This window comes from Lates calcarifer, linkage group LG15 (genome assembly GCF_001640805.2).
Source record: "Lates calcarifer isolate ASB-BC8 linkage group LG15, TLL_Latcal_v3, whole genome shotgun sequence".
NCBI classification, from domain to species: Eukaryota; Metazoa; Chordata; class Actinopteri; family Centropomidae; genus Lates; species Lates calcarifer.
Genome location: NC_066847.1, coordinates 23,582,485 through 23,595,142, shown reverse-complemented (window position 1 = coordinate 23,595,142; position 12,658 = coordinate 23,582,485). Strand labels below are relative to the sequence as shown.

General features: G+C 40.1%; 1 protein-coding gene across 2 annotated transcripts; it reads right to left on the bottom strand.

The window, feature by feature from the left end:
• Positions 1–4,503: 4,503 nt before the first annotated feature.
• On the bottom strand, positions 4,504–11,996 carry rcc1 (regulator of chromosome condensation 1). 2 transcript variants are annotated; one of them, XR_001962076.2, is made up of 11 exons: positions 11,849–11,996; positions 10,737–10,836; positions 10,193–10,380; positions 9,884–10,063; positions 6,879–6,975; positions 6,657–6,779; positions 6,362–6,502; positions 6,094–6,213; positions 5,802–5,954; positions 5,082–5,307; positions 4,504–4,693 (listed from the first exon to the last, which is right to left on the bottom strand). XR_001962076.2 is itself a non-coding variant. In XM_018686583.2 (10 exons), exons 2-10 carry the CDS (start codon positions 10,813–10,815, stop codon positions 5,132–5,134), a joined length of 1,257 nt encoding a protein of 418 aa, XP_018542099.1. In that variant the 5' UTR covers positions 10,816–10,836; positions 11,849–11,996; the 3' UTR covers positions 4,504–5,131. The 2 variants fall into 2 exon arrangements, 1 of the variants encoding a protein (XP_018542099.1); XM_018686583.2 differs by having other exon boundaries at positions 4,504–5,307.
• Positions 11,997–12,658: the final 662 nt, after the last annotated feature.

Here is a 12,658-nt window from a genome sequence, read left to right as displayed (position 1 = left end):
GATGTACCCAAAAGGAATCAGTTAATGAGATGATGATTACGCAGAGATTTGGATAATGCATTTGGTGATTTGGCCTGTTGTTTTGCGTGATAGCCTGTCGGCCGTAAGACAGATCATCAAACTTTCAAATTCCCTGAAGTGTTTACAAAATGCCAGAAGTGCGAAACGCTGTGAAGCAAGTTCTTGATGTTTCACAAGGCGCCAAATACTCGGGTATTCCCTGCTGAGGAGCTGTGTCAGGGATTCAAACTGGGTGCCATCTGCCAGCTAAGAGTCATAAGGGACTGTATGAAAATTACTGGGCCAGTGAGGGGCTGAACCTCAAATTTTACTTTGTTTTCCCCATCGTCACAAATGTTTTCTTTGAACCCTTTTGGTTGAAGCTGAGGACTACAAGACTGAAAAACTTGCGTGGGCTAAGAAAGACATGAGCTTACCGGAGGCCTGCTTCTCATATTTTGCTTCAGGCTAACAGCTACAGACAACGGTACTGCTACTAGCATAACGCATGCAAATCTCTCATTGAACTGTCAGCGGTTGAGTTGCATTGTGATGCATCGATTTTGATTCCTTTTTGAAACTGTCCATGTGAGTTCAACTATGTTATAGGTGTACAATGATAAACTGTAGCCTTGTAGCCTAGAACCTCTTCTGCCTTCTGACTACTGATTGACTACCATCCCCTTGACGAAGATACTAGGCTGTGACTCCTTCACAGTACCCATCCCTTTTCTATCAGCTGCATCTCACTTCAGTTGCCATTGATAAAGGTTTTTTGCACTCTTAGAGTGTATGTGGACTTCCATAAGCAATTAGCACACAACGACAATAACCGAGACAGTGAGTAAATAACAAGAAAAGTCCATTAAAGGGATGAGTCATACACCGTGGTGCTTCATTAACGCCCGCTGTCATCCGGTCAACATAACAGATCTGTAAACACGCATCAGATCAAGAGATTGGCCCTTCGTACCAGCCCCTGCACAGCTGTTGGTGCTCTGCTGTGGGGCTCACGAGAAGCCCTCAACCCACTGGACAAGGAGTCCAATCTATCAAGCCAATCTCCAGTAATTACAAGTATGGTCCTCAGGCAGTGGAGCACCAGCAGCTTAACAGCAAGAGAGATATTCATTTCCTAATAATACCCCATTTGGTTTCCTGTGCACACACGCTCACAGAAAAGCTTTGTTTTCCCAGAGTAGACCATTCTCCTATTAGAGCTTTTTGGAGGCCGAAGCCAAACAACATCTCCTGCAACGTATTTCATACATCACTCAATGCATTGACAACAGCCAGAGGCATTTGTTGTTATTGTGCGGTAAAGCTGAGCAGCAGCGGTTGCTCTTTGTCAAATTTAGTCAAACCTTAAGACAGGAAGCGTGACAGCACTGGAAAGAATTATGTGCTTGTTTGAAGATAATGCTCACAAGTATTTTTGAGGGGTTTGGAATATTAATTTTAAAACAGTATTTCTCAGATGTATTAATCTCCACCTGCAAAATGCACTGTCTTCAAAGTGTTTTATGACTTACACAGTGAAAAAAGGAGTGGGATAAATGCTTTCTCTCTCTCTCTCTCTCTCGCTCTCTCTCTCACACACACACACACACACACAATCTGTCATTTGCAATGATAGCAAATGGATGTTAAGTGTTTTAGTAGTGTTTTGGAGGTAATGTGTTGATGTGTATGAGGATACATTTGCCTTCTATCACTTTCCACATACACACATACATTTAAGCTTTATATCTAACCCAGTATAGGTCATTTTTCCAGTTGTGTGCACGTGTGTGTGTGTGAGAGAGAGAGAAACTATGAAGACTATGAAGGCAATGATTTGGACAATAGCTTTCTGCTGTGCCATATTCAACAGGTTCCCACCATGATGGACTGCTTGATGAAAACAACCCTGAGTCAAGCCTCTCCAAAGCATCTTCAAATCATCACAAAACTCTGGATGTCTTGATTAAGACATACTTGAGAGAAAGCACTCAACACAATTGAAATGACAAGTTAATTAAAAAAGCAGCAGGGGTGACTCAAGGGCTGCCACATCCCAATCAGTGGCAGAGCCGCAGTAAATGCTGCGAAACGTCTTCTATTGCAAAGTTATAATTTTACCAGCATGACACGGCTGTTCATGAATGCACCACACAGCCTGTCACGAGCCCCGTTACAGATGTGTAGCGTGAAGCAGAGGCGAGGACAGTGTTACCAATACAAAGGCCTTATGAACGCCTTACGCACAGCCCTGAGTGGAGAAGCCAATAGCTGTGATTAATTTGACTTTCTCCATTATTAGAGTGAATGTGCGGAGGTGCAGGTGCCTGAGACTCCTCGGTCTCCTCTGTGATTAGTTTAACACCAGAAGGATTAGAGCCCACATGCATGAAAAAAAATCCCTGTTATACTTTCTGTGAGTGAAAGGAGTTAATCACAGGATGCCGCAGCTGAATTCCTGTATGAATGTCTCTCTCTCTCTGCCAGGAACGTATTTGGTTTCTGGGCATTATGAGACTTCTGAATGCTCCATCTTTTAGGTTGTTAACAGGTGTCAAAGACTGATGCTTTTAACGCCCTCTCTTAACCTCACAGCTTAAATGAGTCCTATTTCCCTACAGCAGGTTGGCACAGGGAATGATTTTCAGGAGAATAAAGCTTCATTTGTGAGGGTGGAGAAGCAAAAAGCAGCAATGCAACAGCAACATTTTTTAACAGGTTTAAGAATCTGGAGGTCTCAGAAAATTATCCAAAAACAAAATTTTGGACTTAAAATTCAGACCCATGAGGCAAGAAAAAAAAAAAGGATGCATGTCTAAAGGTCATTTAATCAGTGTCATCCTTCCCAAGTAACAGCATTTTACTCATCTTAGAATTTGAACTAAGGCAACATTTCAAGAGAGAAAATGTTAGATCTGACGGTAAAATATTATGGGTTTAATGCATCAGTGAAAGTATCTAACTGCAGTGCCAGTACAGAGTGAAATGTCAAATTATCTTTTTGGTTGAGTCACAGCCAAAACAGATTACATGACTTTCTTTCAGAGATGAGAATGTGTAAGATAGTAGTGGGTCTGTAGTGGTACTGGCTGCCTGAGACTAACATTTACTTTACATAACTGCTACTACAATATACAGGGGAAAAGGGACGTTCCTGTGCGCTATGATCATCTCTAACTGTTTAAAAAACATTGGAAGTGAACATCCCGGCTGTGATAAAGAAAGCCGCATTTCTTCCACGGAAAGAAAGCATCTACAGAACCCCTCGAAACAGTTAAGTGCCACTGTACGACCATTACCCACAAACAGTGAAAACCTCCAAATGCATCACCCGCATTTCTTCTTTGTCGCAGAACAAACAGCAGTGCAAAACAAACAAGGGAAGAGGTTCACTCTGATCAGTTAACTGCTTATGAAAGATACTTTAGCATTTCAAAGCTTTTTGAGAAGCTTTTTTGCCACAGGACTCAGCCCTTACACTTCATCATCTGCCCTTTTGGTCAGATGAAAGCAAAATGAGACGAACAAGGACCCCGCTCGTTTCACCCCACATAAAACACAAAGGCATGTAGCTTTGATGTATGTACTTGTGCCATCATTTGCATCCTTAAGTGTTTCTGATTTACATTCATGGCTCCATGCGTTTGGAATGTGGTGTTTGCATCTATAATAGACATAAAGGGTGCAACTGCTGGGAAACTGTGCCCATACCCTGGAGAGGCAGACATTTATTTTCAGTGGCTTTAAGACATTTCTGTAGAACTGATGATAATGCTCTATACTGCTGCACTGTACGTATAATTGTCTAACTAAATTACATTTGTTCTATTGCACAGATGAAGGGCACTGATAAACAGATCAGACTGAAATGCAAAAATGCCATGTTTCACTGCTTCCCTGCAGCACTGGTTTCAACAACGAAGGAGCATAAAATATTTAATGTATATTGAAAACATGCATAGGCAAATTACTTCCTCATTTTGCTATACTTGTCATTTACTAACAGAAGTCTTTCAGATTGACTGACACATCAAACCTCAACAAAATAACGAGCATTTTCTTTTATAGTGACATTTCCCTTTTCCAATCATAGAATTGGATTTAGTCGCCTGCCAACATGGATACTGCACAGCAGGACTACAAACTTTAAATTATTTCCCTGACTGCAGACTATTTTATTGATTAATCAACTGTTTTGTGTCAGTCTAAGAAACTAGTTTAAAATGTCCATCACAATTTCCTACGGTTGAAAGTTTTAAAATAGCTTATTTTGTCCAACCAACAGGTCTAAACCAAAAGGTATTCTTTTCAATGAAATTTCAATTTTAATGTTTCTATGAAACAAAAAAGCAGCAAATTTTCACACCTATAACCAATGAATGCTTGGTATTTTAGATTGGAAAATAACCCATTCTGCTATTAATAATGATAAGAAAAATACCAAACAACTCATTGATTATCAAAAGAGTTACACTATAGCTGATTCATAGGATAAGAAAAGGCTTAAAAACTTAAAATGCTATCTTTATTTTCAGACAGGGAAACCAACAGAATGCAGGATACAGTAGGATGTTACCAAATGTCCAAATAGCCACAATTATTTTGTGTGCCATAGGTAAAATGAACAGTAGACTCACGTTACACTCACTCAGTATAAATTGTCCTGTCTGAACCAAGGCCAATGGAATTATTGCTTTAAAGAAAAAAAGAAGAAAAAAAAAAAACACATTAAAAAGACTACTGTTTGGGAAACTCATTAAAAGGCTTGCACTCTCATTTACTTTATGTACATGCAGTCACATTCATAAACATCACATACGCCGTCTTCCAGTCATACTGATGACTTTTAATGAAATTAATTCAAAAGGGAACATCAAAAACTAGATTTAAAAAAATAGTCTCTCATTTGTCATGATCTAACGAACATCCACGAAAAATTTTCCCCGCAGTAGGAAGAGCGGAGTTCTCCTAAAAGGGACTGAACCTCTCCCCTCCCCCTGCATCTTTCAAGCTCCCTCGGCTCAGCACAGGAAGTCACTTACAGATTAACCCCGTCCCTACGTTTTAGGTAAAGGCCCCACCTTGAAGCAGAATAAAAGATCCCCCAGCACTCTCAGCCAGAGATGCAACATCAGCTCTCCTGCTTGTCTTTGACAAGAAGGACTGTGTGCTGCCCTCCACTGGAGGCCATCAGTACTGCGCGGTTCTCCAGCTGCTTGCCCGTCATCTTTACAGGGCTCCACTCGTCATCCTCCTCTCCTGTGCCGAGCTGCAGGTTGGTGCCCATGCCCCAGGCGTACACAGATCCTGGAGGAAGCACAGCCAACAGTAAGAGTAGTGATTTGTTTTTTTTGAAATGCACATAACTGAGAGCAAATATTGCACAAATAAAGCTGACAGGCAGTTGAAACACTACTCATATCAGCTAGCAGTACAGAGAAAATGCTGTATTAAGGGATATATACTTTACATCCAACCATACTTGAAAGGACCAGTGTTTGTTTTCCTCACAAAGAACAGCTTGCAGTTAAGTGATTAATGATAGTCCTCTGTAAATAGCAAAGGCAGGAGAAGCAAGCTTCTTTTTTTCCTGTTGTAAAACCTGTTAGAGGTTGTTCACTGGGGATGGTTGTGTGTAGAAAAAGTGACTGACACAGAGAAACTGAATGTCCAATGCTGTAATTTTCCTAACCATAATGGCGACCCTTTCCTCACCGTCACCTCCTTAAAAGCAAACAGTCTAACATACATACTCAGAAGTCGGTCACTTAATCCTCTGCTGCGTGCGCTTTGTTTCTCACCTTCTCTGGTGACAGCATAGCTGACGGACGCCCCACATGTCACACCACTGGCCGGCTCGATCCCCATCACAGGTGTAGGCTCATTCTTCTCTTCAGCCCCCTGGCCAAGACCGAGACGACCATACTCTGCTCTGCCCAGGCTATATACCTGTCCTAAAATACAACATTTTATATGTTACTTTTCTTTTTTTCTTTTTCAACTGTTCTTCAGTATTTGGGTTATACTGTTACAACTGTCAGACAGATCTTTAACAGTGCAAATCTAGATCAGATATGGTCAGTTGCAGTTTACCTTCAGCATCAAGGCAGAGAGTGTGATGTTGTCCTCCAGAGAAGTCAACCCAGGAGGTGGTTGAGTTCTTGAAGCATGTGAGTTTTACAGGGACAAAACACATCTTGGTGCTTTTAGTGCCTGCTCAGATGAATAAAATAAGGGTGTAAGGACACACACAACCACCTTGTAATGTCTGATGCAGTGTGTGCAACTGACTTCTAGATAACCATAAAGTCATGTCAGATACCACTACAGTTAAAATTACACACTGATAAGCCATACTGACCCAGCTGGTGGTAGTTGGAGAGACCGAATCCATACACATGTCCATCTTTTGATACAGCAAAAGTGAAGTACGCCCCACAGAAAGCATCTATGAAGTGAACTTTCCCTTTGAGTTTTACCATCTGCGGTTCCAGCAGCCGGCCTGAAATCACAGGAAACTCAGTGAGCAAGAACACCACGGTAATATACATTAATCATAAAGGACATGAAAACATCAGTGGTTTAATGCAATTACAAACCATAGAGTCATATCAATCTTTTATTTTTTATTACATCAAAACCTAACAGATACTTACCGAGGCCTTTCCTGCCTCCTCTGTTTGAAAAATGCTCAGGCACTCTTCCAAGCTGCCCTTGCTCTGCTGTGCCTGATGTGTATAGATTTCCCTCGAGTGTTACCATCACCAGGTGATCATTACCTATTAAAGCATTCATGAAACAGAAACATTGTCAGAATTTAATACACAGTGAACAAATAAAAATATATGGCAATGAGGTTGAAGTGGATGGTTTCTTACCTGATGCGATTTTCACAACAGGTTCTGTTATGGGGACTTTGACTGGAACAGCAGATGTTTTCATGGGCTCCAGAAGACCTATAACACCGTTGTTATCCTGGGAAAAAAAGTAGTTGACTAGTGCATTAACCGACACACTCTGCAAGTTTGCGTTGAGGGAAATCTAACTATGATATTAATATATGCAATATCCACTTCTGTTCTGTGACCGTGTTGGTTTGTCTCTTGCCCACCAAAAACTGAACTATAAAGGCAAAACCAACCTACCTGGTAATCCAGGTTAGCTAAAAGTATTTCAAACAATTACTTTATTAGTGTTAGGCCAATCCCATTGATGCCTTCTTGTTTTTGGCTTGCTGCATTTCTAATTGATAAAGAACCTTTTAAAGTGGAGGCTACACAGTGCTTCACACATAGTTTCAGCACTGTCAAAAATCAAGTGGGAATGTAGAAGGTAGGCAGAGGCAATAGAGATATAATTGCCAGTGTGCCATTGAGTATTAATAATGAAAAACCGATGAGTAATCTCGCAGGAGGAGTGATAAGTGCTGAGAGAGGAAAACAGTGAGGACTGGCTTTTACAAAAGGTCATCAAACTATGGTTGAATTGCTCTTTTTTTCTCTTTCATGAGTAAAAATATGTAGCCCTTTTTTGTTCACAAGCCTATAACATGCTGAAAGTGTCAGAGATTTGGTCATGTAGGCACAAGAAGCAGAGATTACAGAGTCCAGTGGAGGAGGCATGAATAAAAGTTTCAAAGCACAGATGAGAGGAAGTAATATCTCTTACACAGAGGTAGTTGGGGTGGTCTGAGAAAAGAGAGGCACGCTACTGGGAATAAACAGATCTGTAGGGCTACGACTAGGGTTACTGATGAGAAACATGTAATACATAAGTAAAGTCTGGTTGCTTTGGATGAATGTGTGGAGTTGTTGATGACCTAAAAGCTTAGTAAAGTAACTAACCAGTAAAAGGTTGAAGTACTATAAAGACATTATAAATCTGATATTATCTAAGTGGAGGACACGTAATCAAACAAAATCTATGTTTTCTGTAATGGGTATGGAGTGGTGCACCAAAGTAAGATGAAAGGGGGTCAAGCAGCATATACCACCTTCATTAATGAAGATGAATAAAATTGCATCCAAATACAACCACCAACAAACTTAAAAGATTTAAAAGTACTTTTTCTGAAATCAAAACAATAAACAATTTGCAGCAGTGAATCTCAGTACATTTTGCAAGAAATGCAACTGGCTTGATAAATGAGGAGGAGAGAGAGAGCGAGCCTAGTGTGCTCAAATGATGGCGACATGACTAGAAGAGATATTATTACAGAAAATGAATCTGCTCTTGAAGTCACATTAAGACAATGAATGAAACTGAAGTAGAGTGAGTGTGATACGAGTCATTTCATCATAATGGGCAGGGGTACTTTTTCTATAGCTCTGTGAGAAAAAGGAGTGTGGGCACATTTACTAGTCATGAAAATAAAAGCAATAACGAAACAAAAAGGTAAACATTATCTGGAGATTTAATGCTAGAAAAAAATGTGAACTCAAGGACAAATGATCGAGCTGGAATGTTTCATCTTTTTACTTTGAGAGATTGTTTTAAGACACTTCCTGCTCTGCAGGTGGAGGTGGGAGGCTTGAAAATAGAAATCAGAGAAAGGCAGCAAATTACTAACCATTAAATCAGGCTGCACTGACAAAGAGATGCACAAACTATTTCAGTGATTCATCAGTCTTGCTGAGAAAATGAGCAGGCTCAAGAAGGAGTCTGAGCTGAAGATTTTTATATAATGAATGAGAGAAACAGGAAGCAAACTGATCATAATTCAACAGTGTATCTTTTTGAAATATATGATAAGTTTTTAAAAATGAGGACACGGCACTTGCATTCTTAGTGCCGGTAAGGAAAGTGGATAAATATACACCCAAATGTTTTCATTGTTGTTGACACTGTACCAAGGAGAGAGGGACAAACCCTGGAAAATATTCATGTGTTCAGACTCCAGCCCTGCGCTAATGAGATTTAAATCGTTTAAATAAAGTAGCTGGCAGGATATTCTGTGTAAATTGCTTGAGTTCCAGTCAAGAGAAACTCTGAACAGCTTTTAACTTAATTTTCATGAAGGGTTACAGCTCAATTGGGACTGACAGGAAATGAGACTGCCGATATCTCTGGGATAAAACAAATAATGAAAAGTGGAATCACAAGGATTCATATCGAGGAAGATAGTATGGAAAACACAGGAATATCTGGACAGTGATGTGCAGAGTTAAATTAATTAAACATGCAGAAACGTTGGACAGGAAAAATAAAGGGATGAAGTCACCGTTACAAGAAACTATTCCTAAACAACACAGTAAAGATTATAAAGACATGTTCATTGGGTTCATGTGAGTACTGACAGTTGAGTATAACTGAAGTTGGATGCTTGATGACAATACTGGACACTGCTGTATTTGGGTCATGCATAATACATGATGTTATGGAGCTTGGTTATTGAGCATTGACAGTTCACTACTTCTTAACCCTCCCGTTTCCCTTCGTATTCCATATCCTTTTTTTTTCTTACCATTATTGACAAACCTTTTGTTTGTCAATAATAGTAAGAAAAAAAACGCTTCAGAATCATGAAGGTACGTCAAGATTTAGAAAATACTGAAAAAAAGGTGACATGCTCCAGTGAATAGTGAATTACTCTTGACCAGCTGTTTGCCAGCTGATAGGTGATATGTATCTATCCTGAAAGAAAATGTATTTTGAAAAGACTGGACCCAAACTGCACATACTGTGAATTTGTATGTGCAAGGTGAACATGAGTACTGAATATTTCCACTGGTGCTCTAGAGTTTTGTGGGTAGAGAAGGGTTGACTAGTTATAGGAAAAATCTCTCTCACACACACACACACACACACACACACACACACACACACACAAACATACACACTTCCAAGCACAGGCCAAGGTGGCTGAAAACAGCAGGTAATTTACCCTGAAGGAGCCCCAGATGTACACTGTTCCATCCTCTGTGAGTGCAGCTGTGTGGCTGTCTCCTGCCGACACCTGGACCACCTTCTCCTCCAGCGTCACCTTTGCTGGGACCATCTCAGACCCTTCCTCTGATGTGTCTCGTCCAAGGGCCCCTTCATCATTACAGCCAAATGTATAGACCTGGGGAAGTGAACCAAAACAAAAGAAGACAAGAAACCAAACAGTTTATTTGGGAACCAGAGTGTTTAAAATGTTAGTAGGAAAACAGCCATGCAGTTTTGAAAAGAAATAAGACAGGTGTTCACTTACATGGCCAGTGTCGCTGAGGCACACAGTGTGCATGCCTCCAGCTATCACTTGCACAGTTTTCTCTGGCAGGGACACAAGGGCTGGCTTCTTCCTCTCAATGATGTCCTCACCTAAACCCAACTGTCCAACATCACCCTGGCCCAGAACAAGAACCTGACCTGCCTCCTTGCCATGACTCCTGTGGGAAACTGGTACACGCACAAACAATTTCATACCCAGCTGATTTAATTAGATCTTAGCCATTATTAGTCTTACAAATTTGAATTCTGCATAGATACAAAATACAGTTACGGTACATGAGGCAACTTGTTAAAACTGTGGTGTTGTGGTGCAACATTCCTGTAGCTACATGCCCTCCTTCTATAATCATGGATGTGTATTGTTATCTGAACAGCGATTTGATTAGACTCTCCAAGTTAGAAACGTGTCTGTAGTTGGGCTAGCAAGCAAACATATAAAAAACACTGTTAAGTTGTCCATGAACAGAGACATGGGTCCAGTCAAGCCTTTATCAGCCCCTTTTTTAAAAAGCCCATGAACTTACCTTTCACTTTCTTTGAGTCTTTACCATCCTGCACAATAGCATCAGACTTCCTCTTGGTGGCGGTTTTCTTGGCAGGCATGACAGCAACACTTTGGGAAAACTTTGGGAAAAGCATAAGGGGAGACTGGTGTAAGATTTCAATAATTCAGTCACTGCACCGTACAAGAAATAGTGAAGGAATAGTGGGATAGTGAAGGAATTAACTTAATTAATGCACCAATGAATCATGGTACCTAGTTAAGTGTTTGGTGCTCATTAATGTATTGTTAAAAGAAACAAACAAATGTCACATTCCTGCATAATGCCCTCACGCAATACTGAATGTCAGGATGTTGTGGGGCTTTGAGTCAAAGAAACTCATGTTCAGTGATACAGATGATCAGATCACAAGCCTACAACAAACCAAGCAGACCAACAGGCACAATCAGTCTTTATTTTGGTCGTAACATTGAACAGAAGCTCTCATGGGTTCAACAGCTGACAGAGGCCCAGTTCAATGGCTGGCACAGTCTCAGTTTCCTTCACCCCACAGACAGCTGTTTTTCCTCCACCTCTGCTGCCATGCTGGTATGAACATGGTCACTGGACATTGTACTAAAACATAGACTGGAATCACACTACGCTTTCATGATAGGTCCCAGCTTTTCTTAAGGACATGTTTAGTGAGAGCTGTCAGTGCGTTAACATTTAACTCATATGATCAGTTTAAAATAAGCAGCGTGATCTAACGTTGGCAATACCCATGTGCCCTTGCTAACGTTTACCATTTCCCTAACGTTAGCTGCAGACGGCGGCTCTTCACTCTAAATCGTGGTCGAAAATAAAGGTGACACAGCCAGCTACTAAATCAGTAGGAATGTAACCTACAAAACCTACACGTCTTTGCTTCATAACCGATGTTAGCAGGCTCGCAACAAAATATAGCTAATCTATACAACACTGGCTAACTGTCTGCGAGCTAACTGGTTAGCTAGCGGCGTTAGCATGACATTCGGGAATGAATGAACCACAATGACATAATTTATCAAATAAACTACATACACATCGGTTGAGTTGTTTATTATTGCTTATCTTTTCCAGTTGGACAGTTTAGGAACTGGTAATTTACTAACCTGTGATATGTAGAAGTTTGTAGATTGCAGTTAGAAGTGAACGTGCGGAGCCTGTTCCCGGTCTTGAGACATGCACAACACGCGAGACGTCACGTTCTTTGGAAACTTAAAGAGACAGTAGCACTCAACCTGCGGCAGCGGAGGACATACTCCGTAGAAGTAAAAGTGCTAATAACCAGTGGTGGAAGAAGTACTCGGGGAATTTATTTGAGTAATAATACTCATGACCAATAGTGGAAGAGATACTCAAATCATTTAATGAAGTAAAAGTATTAATAACCAGTGAAAAGAACTGATATAAATGACCAGCACAGTGGTGTTTGGCTGTTCAATCATTTAAATAAAATTTTATCAAACAAAAATATTGCATGATTTATTATTATTTTTAAAACTCCAATTGTTTATTTGTTCTGTGCTTTAGTTTTAATTTCAGAGTACACTGAGACATGAAACTGTAATTTTCAGTAAAAACTGGAGAAATGGTGTGCTCAAAAAATTTTGACTGGTAAAGTACTTTGGAACTTAAGTTGTGAAATACATATACTGAGATAAGAAGTACAGTATCTGTAAAAATGTATCAAAGTGGAAGTATTATGCAGTAGCATTGTAATGTTGCAGTATTTCCACGTTGCAGCTTTTGGATAATCACCAATCTTTATCTCTTATAATGTTGATCTCTATTTTCTGTAATTAAGATAGTACACTGTATTTTTATAATACTCTCTTACCCATATGTGCTGTATTAAAACTCAAGTCTGTGATAAGTAACCATAGCTGTAAAATAAATGTAGTGGAGTAGAAGTAATAGAA

Coding starts and splice junctions, on each gene's coding strand:
- rcc1 (XM_018686583.2), bottom strand. CDS start 10,815: ATGCCTGCCAAGAAAACCGCCACCAAGAGGAAGTCTGATGCTATTGTG. Junction 10,381..10,736: donor AGACTCAAAGAAAGTGAAAG/GTAAGTTCATGG, acceptor TGCGTGTACCAG/TTTCCCACAGGAGTCATGGC. Junction 6,503..6,656: donor AGGAGGCAGGAAAGGCCTCG/GTAAGTATCTGT, acceptor CTGTGATTTCAG/GCCGGCTGCTGGAACCGCAG.